The sequence below is a fragment of the Streptopelia decaocto genome (assembly GCF_964273445.1).
Source record: "Streptopelia decaocto genome assembly, chromosome: 1".
In the NCBI taxonomy this organism is placed as follows: Eukaryota; Metazoa; Chordata; class Aves; order Columbiformes; family Columbidae; genus Streptopelia; species Streptopelia decaocto.
The window spans coordinates 63,091,662-63,113,198 of NC_138663.1; the positions used below are offsets into that span (position 1 = coordinate 63,091,662).

Genomic DNA, 21,537 nt, shown 5'->3' on the forward strand with positions numbered 1-21,537 from the left:
TGATACGTAATGATGATATGAATGTGTTTTAATAGCATGAAACCCTTGAGGGCCACTTCATCTATTGCACTAATCACTACAGTTTTGTCTCAAAATCCTAAAAGTTTAAAAGAAAATAAATCCTAGTATGCCCCGAGTAACTTGCCCTGCCTTTCTGTTGCCTACATATTCATACTTTAAGTAGAAGTTTAAGAGAAGGGCAGCCCAGTGGCTTAGTTTAGGGGCTTGATGCGTGTGTTACAGATAGGGTTTCCATTCCTTCTGTCTGGTTTCCTGGCTTGGCAAAGGCAAGGAGTGTTGCATCTCCTGGATGAGTGGAAAAGAGAATATCTCATCTCACAGCGGTGACCTATCCAGTTAATGAGGCAGCAGTGCTGAAAGGAACAGTATAATCTCTAATGAAGCCAAAATGAGGATGGCTGCAAGGAAAGGAGTCAAGAAAGTGTAGCAAATGTAAACAGAAGGGAGACATGGAGGGACTTCACTGCTCCGAACAGGAACACAATAACCCTTTTCTCTTCATTAATATTGCAAAGTACTCTACTTCTCACTTAGTCTTTGCCCACCACTTTCTTTTAAAGGAAGAAAATGAAGTTTTACTGCAGACATACTGTCTATACTTATTTGTCCCTTTTACACTGTGGAAAAAGTTATAAGTGTATACAAGTAGTTCCTGTAAGATCTGCACACAGGAGGGGCTCCTTAATAGCATGGCAGTCACTTTTTCAACCTCTCCCTGCGTGTGTATGCATGTCTGCATGTTACAGGGAAGAGACGCAGAGAGCGAGCAGTGTGGCTGAATTTAGAAAGTTATAGATGTTCTCATCAGCCTCATGCAATGCAGCAGAGATTCCTTCCAAAAGCCAAGGGAGCAGAGGCTGCAGACAACAGATGTGAGAGGGGTTCCCATAACTGTCAATTTTCAAAGTGTTTGCATTGAAAAGAGAGGAGGTGCTATTTTGATTGATCTTTCAGTCGCAGTATATAAAGCAGAGGAATTCTTCTTACCCTCTGCTTGTCATACTGCTCTGCATACCCTCTCAGCTGGACTTGGGGCTACTACTTACTGTATCTGAAAGGCTGAAACTCACTGGGAATAAAGAATTCTTGTAACAATGCCGGAACCCACCAAGAAAGATGGTAAGCATAACAAATATTACCTGAACGTTTCTTAATTACAGGGCTTATGAGTATATACACACCTAAAACATCCTTTAGATCATCTTGCGTATTCCAGCAACAAATAATATCTAAGAGTGATAGCTGTAGCATCATTATGTCATTACAGACCACCGATCCTTTTAAACTAAGAAATTACTTTCAGGTAGGGTATAGCACAAAACTGTTTTGGTCTCCAACTATTATAGACAATAAACAACGGCTTTGCAGAGATCTTGATAAACTACTTCATTGGGCAAATGCTACATTCACTTTTTAAAGACTGCAGGATTTTTGTAGTGCAATTACTGGTTTCTCTATAACTATGATATCTAGACTCTGGAAAACAGGGAATAAGCATTTCTTCTAGTTTAAAGAGTCAGCATGTTGATATGTTTTTCATAAAGTTGTTGTATAGAAAGGATATGTTCATGAAACAGTTTTAAGATTCTGATGGAAATATATTCCATATCTCTAATACATAAGTGAAGAATGCAGTACATTTTCTGTACAGGTTAAATTAGAATGATACATTTTTGCCACACTACAGAAATTATTATTATATTTTATATTTCAGAAGGAAAGCTAAAGACAGTAATACTGGCCACTTTTATGGTATTATTAATTTCATAAGAAAGAAACTGAGTCTGTAGTCTGCTAGCAAGATACAGAATTGTCCACAGGAGGCTGCCCAAACAAGCGTAAAATGTTCAGGGTCTGTTAATTCTTAACTTTTTAAAAGTTAGGTTTTATTTTTTACTACTTTGAAAATCTAAGCTAAATAATTTTGTTATATTTGCATTAATTCCATACCCCTTATTTTTTTTTCAAATTTAGACATTCTGATAAGAAATTTTTATTATTATTGTTTAGCACTGACAATTTACATAGCTTCTGCAAAGCCATAAATATGCAAACTGCATATGCTATTCAAGTATTGGCAAACAAGAGGTATACAAGAGGTATCCCTAATGCATTCCCAAATGCAAAACTGAGTTTAATCTTAAACAAAAGCTTATGGAAAGTATAGAAGGCATTAAACATTTTTCCATTAATTCTGAAACATCTGATAGGCCCGCGTGTGTAGTTTGAGCAAGTACATTTGATTTAACACTAACCTATCAATAGCATTTGGTTTATTTTAAAAGTCTTTTTGAAATGTTTTCTCGTTTTGTGGAAGGCAAGAGAAGTAACCATGAGGAGAATCAGGCAGTTTCAGCACCTTATTGGGTTGGGGGCATATAAAAACTAAACTTTTTGCATGACTGAGTCTTAAGCAACTAGTGTTGACAGACCAATGTGATCATTTTACTTACTGGCCCTCCTTAGTGCTAGAGGACAATGATGGATGAAGTATCCTTCTGAAAATAGCTACACCAAGTGCATGTATTAATACGAGAGCCTAATCCTCTATATCAAACCTAGAGCCAAGCCACTTCTAGGGTGTCTTATTTGTAATTCAAATGATTTACACATGTATTAAGTGTCCTTTTTATTTGATCTGTTATTTGACTGGATATTACACAGTTTAATCAGAATGCTCTTTGTGGCTGCCAACTGAAAAAAAAAAAAAAAAAAGAAAACTAAAATATTTCTGCACTTTCAAAACATAATTTCTGCACTTTCAAAAGAAAATTTTTTAGGAAGCTCAAGTTTCTCAAGGTTATTATTTAAGACTAGATTGTTTCAAAGATGTTCTTACAGTGCAGTTATTACAAATTCAGCTCAGTTGTATAACAACATAAGTTTAGCAACTCTGAACATTATATTGGCAATGTGATTTTTGGTGAGTCAATATTCAGGAGCATAAACAATATTGAAGTGTTCTGTTCTGATTAAGCTAGAGTTCACAAGTAGCAATGAGGTCTAGAAAAGTGACACATACATGTTGTACATTGGTTGTTCCTCATTGGACCAAGCTTATTTTCAGCCAGTAGATGAGGGTGATAACAGGTTTATCTTACTGTATTTAAGAGATCAGCTACTTCTTACAGATTTTTCATTGATCAAGAACTCACCTGAGCTGGTGGCAGTATTTGTATAGTAAGTACAAGTACTTGCTATACTAGTGTCAGGATTATTTGGCACCAGTAAGTAGTGCAATACCTCTGCTACTACTGATACTAGCTCTACCAGTAAGAATTCAGAACCTCATGTGCCCATTCTCAGGGTAATTTGCAAGGTGTGAAGAAGGATTTAAGGTTAAATGAATGTGAAACTTGGACTGGCTACATTCTGGAAGGTACCATGGAAGGACTCTCTGAGAAACCTTTGGGAAACTTGTTGGTGGACTGTAATAGAAAGCAGAGAAAAAAAGAGGCTTGAGACTTTTGCATCACATGAGCATCTAGGCAGTATTCTTCTGACATTTCCAAAAGAAGCAATCTACATGAATGATCTCATATTCCTTATTCTCATAGGTCCTGACAGTTAAAAAGAGCACACACAAGAGCGAGCAGCTGAGAAATCAGAAACTGGCTAACACTTAAACGTTAAGAAAATCTTAGTTTTGCATTTTATTGTCATGCAGTTTCAGAAGTAAACAGCTAGGTTTTTCAGAGACAGTGCTGTAGCAAGTTCCCGTGCTTTTTTTCTTTTAAAGCCAAATGCTCTTTGAGCTATTTTAAGATTATTAGATTACCAAAGTGAGAAATGTTCTGACTTGTTGAGAGTGTAGCCTCATAATATGCTCTTAACAAATAGGATCACCAAATTAAACACACCATTCAGCTTAGAGAAGGTTGCTGGAGCACTCCGGCCTAATGGAATTCGTCACTGTAGAAACAGGCTTCCATGACTAATGATTTAAGGCCTTTATTGTACTCTTAAAAAGTCCAAGTCCTCTATATTATATCAGTTGTGGCCTCCTTGGAGGATATGGTAATGTTGTTGTAAGATAGCTTTTCTCGGCTAGTTTAAAATTCCATATTCTCAAGAAGAAGTTTACATCAATGGGCTAACTGATTCCAGTGGATGACTACGGTAGGACTGTGATGCCAAAGACCTTTACCAGTGTATTTAAATTTAACAGCCCTTAGTTTTCCTGGTGACTGATAAAATAACACTCCCTCATATAATTACTTCCTGTAATTTATTGTAATCACTCAGGCAGGCTTTCCTCTCCCCGCTTTCCTTCAACCAATATGCATAATAAGGTCTGCCCATTAATTAGGTGTCTTCTTAAACTGTCACAGGCCATGGCATTTGGACAAGCTTTTGTAAAGGTGCCAAGTCTCTCAAGAGCAAAGGTTTCAAACTATTTGTGGGCATCATCCCACAGGGACAGGTGCAAGTCAGTCACCAGTAGCCAGCTCTGTAAATTTGCCTTATTTATTCTCCCCAATCTAGGAAATAATTCATGGCCATGAGTTAAGCAACTATTCCAAATTTTAAGCCAAAGCATTTCTCAACTGTCTGCCACCTTCATTTTCTAAGGGTTTGCAAGCTGTGCTTGAATAGTGCCTGGAACATCCACATATGGACAAGGAATCAAAATGTAAAAAAATCGGTGTCTGTACTTTAGACAGTGTTTTAGTAAAACTTTTTTCAACCTATAAATAGTATAGATGTAAAAGTTGTGAAGAAAACTATGTCTAAATATTGTCTGTTAGGAGGATAATCTCTAAATCAAGCAATTTGTGGAAGGAGGTAAACAGACGTATCAGTAGAGTCTGCTTAGAGATATGATAACACTGTTCTTTCTGAAGAAGCCCAGTTGAAACAGCCTTTACTTCTGTTGGCTTTTAAACGTGACTGGTTTTGTTGTATTGCATGATTCTTCTATAATTATATCTGCATTATATTTATAATATTTAAATAAATAACTTAGTATGGTCTATTAGAATAATAGGCACTGTCAAACGTATTTTATCACCGCTAGTCATATAAATCATGTAAGTAGATATGTAGAGTAGCATTCCAGTGGGAAATCAATCTCAGTATCAAGATTGGATAAAAGTTAATTAAAGTAGGATTTCTTTTAATATCATGTTTTCAAGGCTAGACAATTTTTCAGAGGAGAATAAGAAGTTAAATGGAACTTCTGCTTCGGTTTATGAATTTGGCTTGCATCAATATTAACAGTGCTGATGGAAAGTTTTCCTGAAAATTCAAAAACCCAGCATGCAAACACCATATAACATTGCTTAGTGCTTTATGTGCAGACGACTGGACCTGCATAATCTTTTGATTATAGCACCAAACTGGGCAGTGCAGCTGCTGCTGTCCTTGCTGCATAGATACATGCTTCAGTGAGGCAAAAGAACAGCATACCGACATCCACCTTCTGCTGCCATCATTGCCCCTCTGCAGGAATGACTATAAAATACATTCCCATTCTTTCTAACTTCCTTCAGTCCAAGAGCCAAATCATGCTCAAAGTCAGGCCCATATACATCATTTACAAGCACTGCAGTAAAGTCACAGGTGAATGAGTTTTGCTAGATGAGGGAAGAAGGAAACCCTAGTCCCTTATCTTATTTTCCCTCTCAATTCTTTAGAAAGTTTCTCTTCATCACCTCTAGCTAACAAATCTAAAGCCCTCACAAAGGGAAAACAAACTCATGCCTAACTGTTGTAACTAGATCCATCAGGTTGGTCCCTCCTCCCACCCTGAGCCCTGCAGAGCTGTGTCCTCCTGCACAGATCTTGTTGCGCCCTGGGAATTGAGTTGTTCTTAGGCTGTCTTTGCTTTCCCATAGCTAATTTCCAAGTGTTGCTCCTGCAGTTCTTTCTGAGATGCCAGAGCATCTCAGATTTATTCTTTGACCTTCCAACTCCACTGCTCCTAAATTTAAAACTTCTTTTCCAATCAGATTAATTTGATTGAAAAAAAAAATCTACACTGGCAAAGAAAAATTGATTAGTTTTGGAGTTCTTTATATTTTGGTTATTATGATATATGCTGAAGGAACTACATCGATTTTTTTTTTCTTCTTATATGAGTTCTTTATGTTTTGTTTTAACATGGTATAAGTTGAAGGAACTGCATCTTTTTTTTTTCTTCTTACACAATGCATTTTTAGTTTGGTTGGTTGGTTTTCTTAATACTCGTGTACGTGAATAATGCAAGATTGATCTAGCTTGCTGTTGTTCTTAGTTGGGTTTAAATGCTCCTCCACCCTGTGCAAAAAGCAGTGCATCTATGCATAGGAAAAGTATTTTGTATCATCGCACTAAAATAAAAGTCTCACTGAGTTTAGGAAGAAAATGGGACGGTCTTTCAGCAGAGCAGGGGGTGCTTTGTACTTGGCAAAACTGAAATTAGCAAATGCTGCTTTTGTGCCTCCCTGTGCTGCACCTGTTGGGAAGATAAATAAAGGACTGCCCAGTTCTTTCCCCTCATACCTCCTAAATATATCGCTTTATGAGAGCTTTAAAAAAAAAAAAGAAGAAAGGAAAAAGAAAAAAGAGAAAAAGAAAGAGAAAAAGAAAAAGAAAAAAGTGAAAAAGTGAAAAAGAAAATGGGAGAAAGAAAAAAGAAGGAGAAAGAAGAAGAAGAAGAAAATGGAAGAGAAAAAGAAAAAGAAGAATAAGAAGAAAAAGAAGAAGAAAAACAGAAAAAGAAAAAGAAAAAGAAAAAAGAAAAAAGAAAAAGAAGAAGAAGAAGAAGAAAAAAGGAAAAGAAAAAGGAAAAGAAAAAGGAAAAGAAAAAGAAAAAACAGAAAAAGAAAAAGAAAAAGAAAAAGAAAAAGAAAAAGAAAAAGAAAAAGAAAAAGAAAAAGAAAAAGAAAAAGAAAAAGAAAAAGAAAAAGAAAAAGAAAAAGAAAAAGAAAGAGAAAAAGAAAAAGAAAAAGAAAAAGAAAAGAAAAAGGAAAAGAAAAAGGAAAAGAAAAAGGAAAAGAAAAAGGAAAAGAAAAAAAAAAACAACCATGTTACAGTACCTTTCTGTTCCATGACAAACTGGATGAGTTTCTTCATATTAGTTTCAGGGATCTACCAAAGATGGGAAGGTCTGTGGTCCCATAGAAAAAACGAAAACAAAAACCACAAAAACAAACAAACAAACAAACGAAACTAGCAGATACATCTGGGAAGACCTCTGGTATCAAAACCTTGGTAGCTGACACACATATTAATGATTCTTTGAAAATATATTGTACAACATATTTCATGTTTCATGAGTGGACATCCAGAGGGTTCCCTGAACTGGAAGAGCAAACAAGTTTGAAAATAAATTACCTGGGGAAACTTCCCTTGGGATAGGGCCAAATACTAGACTCATCACTCACTCAAGGAAAATGCAGAGATTCCACTAAGTGGGAGGTTCTAGTTTAATAATCGCTCTAGGGTGAGGGAAAAAATCTTATTCTCATCCAGACACTAATGTAGCTTTGCACTGAACATAAAAAATCAGTAAAATAAAGGAGAAAGCAAATTGATAGAATCATTAACTTAGTTGTTATCAGAGTTTTATCAGTCCCACTGCAAAGAGCTTTGTCTTTTGAGTCTGAGGAACTGTGTGGCTGAGAAACAGCCCCTTCTCTTCCCATCCAGCCCTCTCTCTCTCTGCTCAGTCACAAATCAAGTGTTACTTCTGAAGGCTCCAAAAAAGGGTTTCTCTCTTTCACTGCTGTTATGGAACCAGTATTTGAAGTCTTTTTTCCATCATTGACTAGGGGAGTTCAATGCACTTTATGACTACCATGAGATTTTATTCTTTTGCTTTGAAGAGCTGTTGTTATTTTAAGAGTTAGGGAAGAGAGGACTCATGTGACATTAATGTCCATGCCAGTTCATTGGAAATTTTGATAAATTTGCAACCATACAAAGATACTAATTGTCTTTACACTGCCACAGATCTCTTGGTTAGGAACCAGATACCCAAATGGAAGTGTGTGCAAGTGAAATACATGTTCCGACTCCCACTGGAATCATGACACCAGGTCCTTAGTCAGTGGAGCCCCAACTGCTGCTCAGCTGACCAGCCAGCACTTTGCTAAATATACGCGCCTACTGCCGTATAAGACGCTCTAGGGTAGACAGAAGCCTCATTCTATGCTGGCAGATATTACTTAGGACCTATGGGAGATCTGCAGCACCTTGAAGTAGCAGCTAGAAACCAGAAGAGCATGCTGAGGCATCTGAATGTATTTGATCACCTATGTTTAAGAAAATTAAATGAGCCATAAGCAGCTATTTTATGGTGAATAAAAATCTGTTTCCACTTATTAGAATCATAGCATGGACTCCTAGCGCACACTGTAGACACATTCATGCATCTCCCTTTTTCCTGAGTACTTTAACAATAAGGCTGCAGAGTTCTTCTCTATAATTTGTCCAATTAGCGTCTAAGTATTTTCTGCATTAGGCAGTTATATGAGAACACAAGGAGACAGTTCCACTCCAGCATTATTTGTATGTGATACTTGGATGCTCTCCCTCAATAACCAAGGGAGTACACTGGGCCCAGATTCTCTTGAGCAGAGGAGAGTGCACCCTTCTGTAATCTGCTGAGTGCACTGAAGAAGACCAGTCACACTTACAATCCTCTACTCCCTGACCAAGTGTCTTTACATGTATTTTCAGTTCAATGTGGTCTCTGCTGCAGTGAGCCACGATGGTGTTCAATGTCATAATACCGAGATGCTTCATGCACTGCTCTCTGGTAGGGCTAGATGGAGGTTAATTTAGGACATTAGACCTCCTGGAGTAGTGTCGGAAGGCTGTTGAACAGAAAGTCAAATATGTCTTAGAAAAGTTTCAAAATTAAAAAATAATCACTGTCCTAAAATTGCTTCATGCTCTTCCTTGGAGTAAGGCTGTTTGTTCCAGGAATTACCTTAACAAATGCAGTAAATTGCAAGTCAGTCAGTGCACATGACTTCCATGCAGTGCAGAGAGTTGCAGTACCAGGATGTGGGATTGTGGATGAGTGACTCATTCCACAGTTTAGAGCCCTGCTATGTCCCACCTCCATGTTCCCAAAAGAGTACAGACACTGCAGCAAGAAGGGAGTCCTGCTATATCTTGCAGCAATGGAACATGTTCAAGAGAGTCATTACCTCTCTCTTTCCTGGAGATTAAGAAAAATTTCTTACATAATTTGCCCTCCTCTGGCCCTATTACTAATTGAAAATAGCATGTGATTTACTTCCTAGGGCAGTTGTCCTTTTATGTGGTGGCTCCAGCAAGTTATTTTGATCAGGTGATTATTACAAAAAGCTCTGTTCTAATTTAATTCTCTGTAGGATCAAATGGTGGGTTTAGTGAGTGTCTGAAAGCATTTTTCAGGAGTACCATGATGCTTCCTGAGAAGGTTCTGTCTTAAAATACACACTCATCACAACTTTGCAGGCTCAGAATAACTTCCTAATTTTGGTCATAAATTCCAAGAGTAGGATGAAGTCATGCACAGACACAGATGAAGATTCCCTTTTCATATAAATAAATCTTAGCTCTGTGTGAATACACATGAATTGCAGAGACATTTGCTCCACTTCTTGTTATCGAGCTGTGTGGCTGTGAGATGTTAGGTAGGGACTGAGCAAAAGCAACTCACAAACCAGCTCAAATGGTTAGTTTTTTCTTGCACAGGAACCATGCTTTGCTCAGCCAGTGTGCAAAACCAGTCCAAAAGCATATTCCAAATGTTGTGTTCTCAAGCCCTGAAGATGTGGTGAAATTAAACTGAATACAGATGTGGCTAAAACTGAAAGAACCCCCAAATGAAAAGCCTACTGGTACAGTTGATGGGTTAGGTCTTAACCCTTGATACTTACCTACTCCAGTGTGCTAGTGGACTAGAAAGAGCAGTAAGACATAGCCGTTGAACAGTTGCTGAATTCCAACCTTTGGGTATCTTTATGTTAATTTAAATAACTTTCTGCTATGAGATCTTTTCTGTGCAAGACAAAAGCACAAATTATGGCCCCTAGCACCAGTTGTAACTGTTCTAGAAGGAAGAAAAACTTCTTCTTACCAGTCTGAGCTGATTTAGCTAGTGTAATAGGGCCTTTCACCATTTTCTGACCTGAAATGCAACATTTAAAACCATTTGCACACCAGAAAGTACAAAGCATTACACTCCTGTCCTTTTTCAACAGCTTTATTAGTCTCCAGTAGCACTAAAGCGTCGTTCCTAAAAAAAAAAAAATTACAGAAAAAGCTTACACCTGATGATGTGGAGAATATCTGTGGGTAGAGATATCTAGGAACAGTCACATGAGAAATGCCATGTAGATGGAGTAATATATTGACTAATAGCTTCTGAGCCTTGTGCTGTGATATTCACTTAGATAGAGATATACATACACACACTGTAGCACGTTTGGTATCTTCTGGTTTTGTAAGACCATAGTATCTAGGCCAAAAACCTTATTTTAGACCCAAAGAGGAGCTGTAATACCAATGGAGGCCATGGCTGCCACTCCTCCACAGATGCAGACTTCAGTGAAGGCACAGAGGGTCAGATGCCTGCCGACATTTTTTCCATGGCATTCCCTCCTGCCTTACTAATCTTTCATCTAAGCTTTCCTTAGCCCTATTTTTAAAGGGGAAATCTGACCTCTGTCCTCTGCCCCTTTTTCTTTGCCCTTGTTTTGTATTTCCATGTTTTGCAAGAAAGATTTCTCTCTTATCCAACAGATTTTTCAGCTGGAAGGAAATTATATTCAGTGACCTGTGACTGTTATTCACAATAGCTGAGGCGCTTTGTAAGAGCTTTCGTTTATATACACCATTTTCCTGATTTACTGATGCAAATTCTCATCGTTTTTCTGCAAACATCCTGCTGTTCTGTTTTCCCTAAAGGCAAAGTTAAGTGATTATTTTTTAAATGAAGGGTTATAATTCTCACAGTTACCTTCATTGCTGCATAATGAGATTGAGAGGTAGAAAATGTAATAGTATTAACAAAGAGGGACGCATATAATTTTGTGTGCCTAACACCCATGAAGGGGCATACATCACTTTATTGCACATAAATATTTCTGTATGATCCACCCAAGATTTGTCTGGTGCCATGGGTCTCTGGGACCTTAGATCCCCTAAATTTTTACCTACAGAAACAGTCCTTTCTCTCCACATGTGCAAAATGCTTCTCAAAGCTTTTGAATACAATGCTGGATTCTAGACCTCTGAGCAACAATATATATCTGCAAGCAAACAAGCTTGCAAACAAAGAAATCTCCCAAAGTCAGTACATAGAATTCCCATTAGATAAATAAGTTCCTGAGTTTTAGGGTAACTTGTGATTCTTTTAGTGTTTGATATCAGCAATACTGCAACTCTGCTTTTTTGCATTGCCCATTATGTTTGAGATTTTTTAAATTCTCTTACAGAAATAATTATAAATCATCTTTGATTGGCAAGTACAGGAATATCGACACTCACAAAAACTACAAGTCCCTAGATTTCATAGCTCATAAATATGAATTACCTTTAGTAAACTAAGAAAGCGGATGCTACTACCCTCTTTTTTATCTTGAGTTGTTTTCCATAAGCCTGATGACTGCAAATAAGCATTTGGTAAAAACTTCAGGTTGACAGAAGTAATGGATTATTAGTGATTAGCTACTTGAAATGATGTTTAATCACCTACATGTCTGACAGCCTTGTGTCAGGATTCCTCATCAGAATCCCATTCTGTAAGACATTGTCTCCCAAGAGGAGGCCGACTACTGAAGGGTAGATGACAGGAGAGTGCTCTTATCTGAAGGAAGTCTAAAACTCTTCCTTGAAAAGATCACATTATCTGTCACCCACTGTCAAATAGACTTGACGCAAATGTTTTTCTTATTTGGTATTTGGACACAGTCATGACAGTGTTTAGACACATTTGTTGTACATATTACACTGACAAAGAGCTGATAAGAAGCTGAGACATTCAGTTCTGAGGAAATCCCAACAAATGCATGTTCGGTTTTGCCCTGACCCTCAAATAAAAGTTGACATTTCTAAAACTGTGGAATGGAAACACCATCAGATTTTCATTTTAAATTGTTGAAATGTTTTATTCTGAAATTAGATTTAAATGAAACCTATGAGAACAAATTCTTCTTCATAATTTCCTGACATAACTTAGATTGCATGAATTCACATCACCACAGCTTTATGCTGATGCCCTCATTTTGCCCTCAAAGTCAAGCTCTCTAAGTCAAATGATTTCCTTCACATGGCTCTCAAGACTAACCCGAATGCACTGACCAACAGGCGACACAGTCCTTTGCAGAACTCACTCCAGTAATGCAGAGCATCGGGTCCATGATGTGATTTCCACAAAACAATATTGCAATTCATTTCCTTATTCAGGTGAAAAATTTCAGGATACCTCAGAAAAACAAGGAAAATACTTCCCGAGCTGGTTTGGACATTATCTGGACAATCTGAAAGGAAGTTTTTTACTTTTTAAGTACTTATGTCTTCAAATAACTGCCCTTTCAACTTCATTGCTGACTCCTATCCTATTATTAGAAGTACAACTGTCTTTGAAAACATGTTGTTAAATTTGAGGAGTAAATTACTGTCATTCCTGAGCAGCAGTTCTTAGTTTTATGAAGTTTTTAATACAATAACTTGTTCCACTTTATTACATTTTGCAGCTTTCAGAAAGGAAGTTAGCATTTTTAAGTATACTGCTATCTCTGGTATCATATTGTGGTGTCTTTTGCTTTCACTTTTCCTTAGAGAAGTTCTTCCACTAAGTGGAAATATTTGTTTCCAGAGATAAATTATTAACAAACTGTAGCAAGGAAAGATAGGAAACTGAGAACATGTTTACCTAGTATCACAATTTTTTACACAAGATCAAACATATCTGAGGAGTAAATTAATTTATTTCAGTAAATATATAACAAAGATTAATTAGAGTTGGGTTTTATTAAAAAAAATTTCACTCGGCTGTACTAGGAGTCATTTTGAAAGCTTTATTTCTCATTAGCACCTGCTGCCAAAAATCTTATTATTGCACAGGCAATTTAACACATTGAAAATGTGTTGCAGCATTTAATGAATCTAAAGAAATCAAAACTGTGTCATGTACATTTTGTGTTTACACAGAAAAGACTGCCTCCTGAACATCAGCTCTCCATGGCTGTGCATCTTTTGTCCCTGCAAATACTAAAATAGAGGTCACTGAATTTTGACCTGTGAGCCAGATCACTAATTTTTCTCCTGAAGACAAGAATGAGACCAGCTCTGCAAGTCCCAGTCACAGCTGAGGCTGGGAACCCAGGCAGCACAGGGGGGACATGGGCAACACCGCAAGCCGGCAGCGCCACTTACAGGTCATCCCCAAATGCCATAGGGGCCATTGGGTTTAGACAGATACTGTGAACCTCTTCACAGACCTTAGTGGGACCTTTTTAGCATGTGCTATTAAAAAAGCAGAGCGAACAGTCGTGGCTGAACTGTAGTCAAGTGGGAGTGATCCTGCAGATCCCACTTTTTCATACTGCAGAAGACAGAAATCTGTGCTGACTGCTGAGGCTTCAAAGAGCTGGGCCTTTAAAGTATAAAAAGCCAGTGGTAAATCTATGAGGTTGAGAAGTTCGGATCCTGTATTTCAGGACTGCTTTATTGTAGGTTTTACAGAGTACAAATAAGAACACCGCTTCTATTCTTTAGACATAATCACCTGTCTGGTTAGCAGTATTTATACAGACAGTTTTCTCCTTCCCCTGTTTAACCAGATGCAGAACCATGTAGTTCATCATCTCAAGCAACATTAAAGAACAGTTCAGGTCGTTGAGAGTAGGTAAGTGAGGAACATAGAATTTCAGGAATAAGGAATCAGTTTAGTCTTACATTAAATTGGTATTATATAAACTGAAATGGAGTCATAACATAGAAAAATTTAAGACCTTCTATCACAGAGTTATCATTAGTAGGAATAAACTGACAGTTTTCACTGTGCAAATATCATGGGAAAAATGCCTACTAAGAACTTCTTCAGTAACATTTGGGATTACTTACACCTCACTTTATAACAGGTTTTGCAGAGATAGTTCAAAACAAAATGTTTTCATTTCCAAACACAAAAATAAAACCTAGCATGTCATGACATGGAATAAAAGGCAAATCACTATAGCCACAAACAGTCTCAGGCTTGGAGATTTTTTAGTGACTTTGCAGGTACAGCTATGCTGACAAAGCCTTCTCGTAAAAGTATATTTACGATGGCAAACTGAACTACCTTTTCGGCACAAGACACTTTAGTAAACACTGTAACATATTTCAGCATATTGTTTTGCCATATAGATGGTGTAATCAGCAAAGCTTTGTCTACAAGATTTTGCTGAATAGAGGGGTTTTTAAATTATGAAATAATGTAGAAAAATGCAAGTATGAAAAGCTCAATGGAAAAAAAAGTAAAAAAAAATTCAACTAAGTGTGGCCCTCAAATTGTAGTCTACCACTAGTCTACAGTCTGTGAGATACAAGCATGAATACTCCTTTCTCTTAGATTTGCAAATGCTCAGGAACTAACTTTATGAATTAATTTCTTTGATAAAAAAAAGAAGAAAGATAAAATGGAAGTACAAATGGAATTTAATTTCTCCACGTTGGTGCCTTGTGGTCTAAGTAGGTTAAAAATGAGTTTGAGAATGCATGGGAACTTGATAACTAGACTAAAGCCACCAACTTTAGCTTTATTTATCTATTTTAAATACTGTCAACGCTTGGCAGCCTGCTAGTTCCCAGTTACAGTATTATACATACACAACTCCAGGACTGCCAAGGAAATCATTTGATGAGGGTGCTGACTGCTGATGGCTGCCTCCTACCTACCATAAATTAAATGGGGGTGGGGGGCTAATGCATGGATGACATAGTTCTTTACTGGACAGTCTACTTGCAGAAACTTAGGAAAATATAGATATGTAAACATACATTTTATTAAAGAAATTACTTTTATTCAAAGTCATGCATACAGTGTTTTAGAGATTCATTCCTATATGGAAGCATAGTTCTCATAATAAACCAGAAAGATGTGGAATCTTACATATGATTTAATAGCATCATTTTAGAAAAATGGGAACTGGAAAAACACAACAAGCAATGGTTGCTTTTTGCACTTCTATGATTATGGATGGCAACGAAGATGGCAATGAAAATCTGGAGTCACAAATTAAACTGCAGCTCCTCAAGTAGATCTATAACTATTTCTTTGGTGGATAATCCATTCCACAGAATTCACTGTTACTAGGATTTTGTTCCAACTGTTCATTCAGTTTTTCGGTTCTTAATCAGGGGACATTCTGCAATTATCATACAATGGTTTGATTTGATCCTGTGGCCCATAAAAACCTCTACAGTTGGAACTATTTAGATTATTCCTGAAGCATAAGTATTGTAGGTGAGATTATATGTTGGGACTAATTATTGCCCTTGTTTTTTTGGGTTTGTTGTTTGTTTGTTTTTTTTCCTACAAGCTGAAATTCATTAGGAATGGTTTTGATTTTTAATCATATACAAAACCAAATTTTTAAGCAAACTCTTTGTTAAGTTCATTTCTTCTCCAGTCCCTACCCGTTGATACATCACTGGATTAAGACACTTTTAATTGTTAGAATATAAAAATAATTTCAACTTCAATGAACATGCTGATTTGTTCACTTTGTTGCCCTAAGAGAGTGTACTTAGCCTAAGGTTGCTGTTTTCATGTCCAAACAGAAACAGACACAGCGAGCCAAAGCAGGCATTCTCATCTGTCTACACCATCATTAGCAGTGGAAGCAGAAAATAGAAATACATTAATAAATTTATCAGTCTGTCTTCATCATACTGTTTGTCACAATAATAGTCATCTAGGCAGCCACCAAAGAATCACTGCTTATTCACTTCAGTCCTTTAGAAGGAATTTTGCTCTCAGGACCTAGGATTGAATCTTGCTTAGAATAGTTTCTGTAGGTTTATTTTAAAAGTAACATAGAAAATGTCAATGGTTATTAAATAATAATAATCATAATCATAATCATCATTATTAGATGTTGCTGTTATTATTTCAGCTGGTATTATACTTTCCTGCTTTCACTCATGTTGGGAACTGTCTGTGGAAATTACATATAGATCAGCTTATTTCTCTGTGGATAACCGAGACTCATGAGGCAGCAGGCAGCCCTGTCTGCAGAATGGTGTTCAGCTTTTGCAGACTACTGGGTACTCCACTCTTTACTCATAAGAATAGTATAATTTAAGTCCACTTGAGCTCCTTTCTTGACTACAAGGGACTTTGAATCAAGCCCTCTGTTTCCCAGCTCATTTAATCTGGGGTTTGCTAGCAGTACTGTTTGAAATGGTTATCATGCACTGGTAATCTCTATAGTTTGATGAGCAAGTTCCTGTCTTCCAAAAGATGAGGACATGGCTTTTAATCACATCTGTGATTCTGTACTGCCCTGGGTGAAGTAACCAACAAAAAATGGTCAAACAGTTTTGAGACATTTATTCAGAGCACTTTTTTTGCAGGGCATGTAACTAATACTGAAATGAAGAAACTTTATTGCTTTTCTCTGCTGATAATCTGGACACAAGGTCTGTTAAGCAGCTGTTCCACATGCTTGGTCCTTCCCTGCCCATCTGTTTCAATGGAACACCTACGCCAGGGGAAAGCCATGTGCCACAACGGCAGTTCTCGTGTCTTATAGGGGCCATGCACAGGGGACACCTTACGCACAACAACTGCACAAGGGCTGGAGTGAGCCATGCTCTCTCCCCAAACTAGCATTTTGTCTATTTTTGTCTGACTAGCAGAGTCAGCACTTTAGGAATGCCTACGTAATAGTTATATTTGTCTGATCCCTTGAGGCTATGTCCGCAAGCTTAATCCACCTACTAAAATTTGACACAAGTTGACAGGACTTTGTGACGAAAAGCATTAAGTGACCATCCTCATGTTCTTTGGCATATGAAAGTCATTTTAATATGCTGCTGTTACACAGATAGATATCATACCTGTATCCACGATGATGCAGCTACAGTCCCAGTTTCCCTTTCAAGTAAATGGGAGTAAGCCCTCTGGTCAGACTGAGACCCTGAATCCTTGGCTGTTCAGCCCAGAGTCTTTGTCGGCTTATAACAAATCTATACCTAACTGCAGGGAGAATTTAGTGCAGGAGACTTTCCTCCTCCTTCTTGTGAATGTTTCAGCCCAGTGATGGAGTGATGGTGAATTGCTATCTTTAGGCTTTGTGCAGTTATTTTATTCACCTAAGTGGGGAAAAAAAAAAAAAAAAAAAAAAGAAAGAAAGACAAAAAAAAAATCCAATATCATTGAGAATTCCTAAGCCTACTCACTCCAAACAAACCTGGTCATGAGTATGGAGTCACAAGATGAAAAGGGTTATCCAGCCAGACCTCTTTCCCAGTAGGTTTGCTGATAACCTGTAGCTCTTGAATGGTCTGAATTGCAAGTCTCCAGAAAACTTTGCTCCCAGCACAGTAGTAGAGTAGGACCTAGAGACTGTTTTAGAACTGTCAGCATGCCTCATTATGTTTATACTCCAATATGAAAAGTAATATATATGATGTCAGGGAGTTTATATGCTTGTTGCTGTCACAGAAGCCAGTGGAAGTGGGAATTTAGAGCCCTTGAAAACCGGCCACTACACATAAGCACCCTGCCAGTTCCCTGCCAAAGCTTCTTGTAGTTATTGCAGGTCAGATGTCAGTGCAACCAGACCTAAAATGGAATTGAAACTTTAAATAATGCTAGTCCCAATTTAATACTGTTCTTAAGCATTTCCATAACTTTAGCACATAGGTAATCTCATGGAACTTTTTGAAGCTTAGTTATCTAGGCTCATAGCAAGAGATTTTAAGTCTTATTTTATCTGAAAAACTGAACAGAGCAAATGTGGAACAGTGATGGAAAATTATTGATAATGGGTCAAGTTGCATCTCCTGCTGATTTTCAAGAGTGTGCATGTATAATTATAAATCACAAATAAATATGTCTTGGCTCTAAGTGCTCATATCCTATATCAAACTGGATCCTGAATGCATCTCATGACATGGCTGAAGCATGAAAGCATTTCTGGAGATGTTATCTAAGTGACAGTTGTGCTTTCACTTTACTTGCTAACTACACTTAATATACTATCCATTCTGAGTAGCCATGTAGACAGGACTGCTAATTCCTTCTTTTACTGCAGAATTATATATAGCCAGCTGGTTTACAAGTTTCACAGTCAATGCATAATGCAAGGTCTGTGTTTAGCACCACACAACCCACTGAAATGCAACATTCTTGGCTTCTTAAATAAAGAACTGAAGAGGTGGTTACCTTTCTTCTTAGAAACTGTGAGACAGAAGTTAACTTTAGTTGCTTTGTAGAAGGCCCAGTTGACATTATGGTGTCAATCCAGCAGTAACCAGACCTTCAACAGCCTCTTTCCCCTGTAGCTCAAGAGGCATCATTACAACTCAGTGAAGAACATGTCTCCTCCCAAGGGGCTGAAGAGTGCATGCTGGAGGCAACACGTTCTCCACTGTCAGCCCCCCTGACAATGCCTCGACAGAGCACCATAATAGGCAACGGGGCTGAGGGGAATGGCATCTGGGGACTCCAGCAAGCATGCCTCCTAGGGACAGAGCACAACCATAAGCTGCTGGTTGAGTTCACAGAGCCTTTTCCTGGCTGACAAGCCTGATGCAGAGGTCAGCCAGAGAGGGATATCATTCTTTGGGGAGGTGGAAACTACTCAGTGCTATTAATGGGGTTTTTTCCTGGCTGTCCTCAGGAATGGAACTATAAGCCAAGCATGACCATGAAAGGGGTCGCACATGGCCAAAAGATTATATTGAAGTATCCCCCATCTCTCTGCCACCCCCAGTGCCTGGAACTCCCCCCCTTCCTTTTTTCCTCCCACAACATACTTCAGGTCTCTCCCCTGAGCTCACTTCTTGCCTCAGTTTTCCTAGCAATAGCACAAACTGCCTTAAATTATTGTTCAGGAAAGAAACGACTGACTTCTTGGTCTGGCTTCAGTCATCATCCTATCACAGAATTGCAGAATAGCTGAGGTTGGAAAGGACCTCTGGAGACTGTCCAGTCCATCCTCCCTCCTAGGAACAGGGTCAACTAGAGTAGGTTGCCCATGACATTGCTCAGGTATTTCATATCTCCTTGTATGTCTGCATGTATGAGATGAAGTTTAGACCATAATAATAATGTTTCAGGTCTGGTCTGTGCTGCAGATTTTGGCTAACATCTGTGCCTATTGCTAAGTAAGACAGGACTGGAAAGACGTGTGATTTCTAACCAAAACTACTTCGTGATGACGACACAAAATACCTTTCAAAATAAAACACAGACTCAAGGCAAGTCCCTCAACAGGCTCATAACCCTTTCATCTGAACCTGGAAGGTACTTGGTTTTGTGAGCTTTCATTTATAGCTTTGTGGCTCTTGTTGGCGAGCCAGGGAGGATTTTCTAATTCAGTGCTCACAGGAATGCTCCCTGTTTCTAGCTATTCAATTTCAAAAAGACCAGAGTATACAGTCAATAATTTTCTGCTATTACTTTTCCATGCAAGAAATAGACTTCCATGGCATAGAGATGTTATTTTGTTCTCAGTGGAAGCAGTGAGAAATGTCATGGTAGTAAAGGGGATGTGTTTCAAGATGTACTTTCATATTTTCCTAGGCCACAAAGCAAAAGTTTTATGTTTGTAATTAGACTAGGAAAAAAAGCAAATTGCTATGAACTTAAGTAAAGCCACTTTACTATTATCAGACTCTGTGTCTGTTGGCCCTTAACATACGTTCTCCCTTGTATTCCATATGTTAGGTGCTGTGACCAGAACGTACAGCACTGAGCTTTTTCCCTGTAACGAGGGATTCTCTTTGAAGTCTGCACAAGGATTTGTTATAGCATTCACATCTGTAACTGCAAGATCCTAAACCATGTCAAATTCATACACTCAGCTTAAAAGTGTATTTGTACAAAAATTATTCCTCTCTTTTAAACATTAAATGGATTTATTAAGAATGAGAAGAACGTTTTATTTATATTTAGATATGAGTGCAAAGGAATAGCCTTACCAGCATTTCTGTGTGACAGAAAATGAAACTTTATTTCCTGAATATGACCTGAGGTGGGGTCCCAAAGGTTAATACTCATAACATGACAAAGGTCAGTAAAGGCCATCTACTACTATAGTTAAGGATTTTAACCTTTTAAATCTTTGCTTGTTGCAAGTAGTTGAACTATAAGTCAATGCACTATCTTCAATAAATATTACTATTTTCAACCAGTCTAGAGTCCTAAGGCTTTTAAAGGTTGAAAATAAGTTTTCTTTAATGTTCTAAAAATAAATTCTATCTAGTTAAGTTGTTCTGATATTTTCAGATTGAAGAACATATCATTCCAAAAAGGTAACATTTAAATAAAATACAAAGCCTGGTTTCTGTCTCGCACATCTGAAAGGGATGAGATGTAGGTTAAAAACCATGACTGAAGAAAAGAAAAAAATAAATGTACTGTAGGTCTCAGGCAGAGTAGCTTAGCTGATTTTTTTACTTCCTGCTTGCAATGAACACTGAAATCTAGATGTGATAGTGTGAAAATGAGATAAGGGTCTCTGGATTCTCTGTGCATGATCCTCTCAGTTAATGGATCCATTACACTTCACTGTTACTGTCATGTCAGATATTATTCCAGTTGATGGAAAGTTTGTTTAAAGATAGGATATAATCTGATGGAAGCATATTGATGTGGTAAATTATATATTTAATATAGGTTCAAGAGAAAGTTTAGATTGGCTATTAGGAAAAACTTCTTCACTGAAAGGGCTGTCAGACATTGGAACAGGCTGCCCAGGGAAGTAGTGGAGTCACCATGCCTCGAGGTGTTTAAAAGACGTGTAGATGCAGTGCTCAGGGACATGGTTTAGTGGTAGACTTGGCAGTGTTAGATTTACAGCTGGACCCAGTGATCTTAAGGGTTTTTTCTAATCTAAATGATTCTATGATTCTATGACTCTGTGAGTATTATATCTGTCCAGACAGAACGAGTTCAGTACCCTCTCTTCACAGAGCATAAGCTTTAGGCCTCTGATGAACGTCACTCTGAAGGTGCCATGTGTTGCATGTGTGAAAACAAACAAAATCTGAGAACACCATTAAAATACTAAATGAACCCAAACTATCACTAAATTCAACAAACACGTACCAAACATGTCAAAAAGATTTGTTTTTCTTGAAGCTCAATAACTCTCTTCTCATTTTTCAGAGACTGAAACTGAAACTGCACCACCACCTCCAGGTTAGTGTAAAAAATGCTAATTTGCACTGTAACACTAAAAACATTTGCGTGATCTAGATACTGCGTAGCCATTACATGATTTGCATCCATTGTCTCTTTGAAAGTGGGAGGACAGTAAGAAAACTAAGAAAGCCTGACCAAATAAGATATTCTCACTTCACTTTGCCTGAATG

General features: G+C 37.7%; 1 protein-coding gene across 1 annotated transcript in view; it reads left to right on the top strand.

Moving 5' to 3' along the window:
* The first annotated feature begins 1,021 nt into the window (after nucleotides 1–1,021).
* The window catches only part of MYBPC1 (myosin binding protein C1), a 75,469-nt gene continuing 54,953 nt past the window's right edge, over nucleotides 1,022–21,537 (top strand). Inside the window, exons 1-2 of the mRNA XM_082064071.1 lie at nucleotides 1,022–1,140; nucleotides 21,332–21,364. Coding sequence (XP_081920197.1) covers nucleotides 1,116–1,140; nucleotides 21,332–21,364 — 58 coding nt within the window. The 5' untranslated portion in view covers nucleotides 1,022–1,115. The remainder of the gene's footprint in view (nucleotides 1,141–21,331; nucleotides 21,365–21,537) is intronic.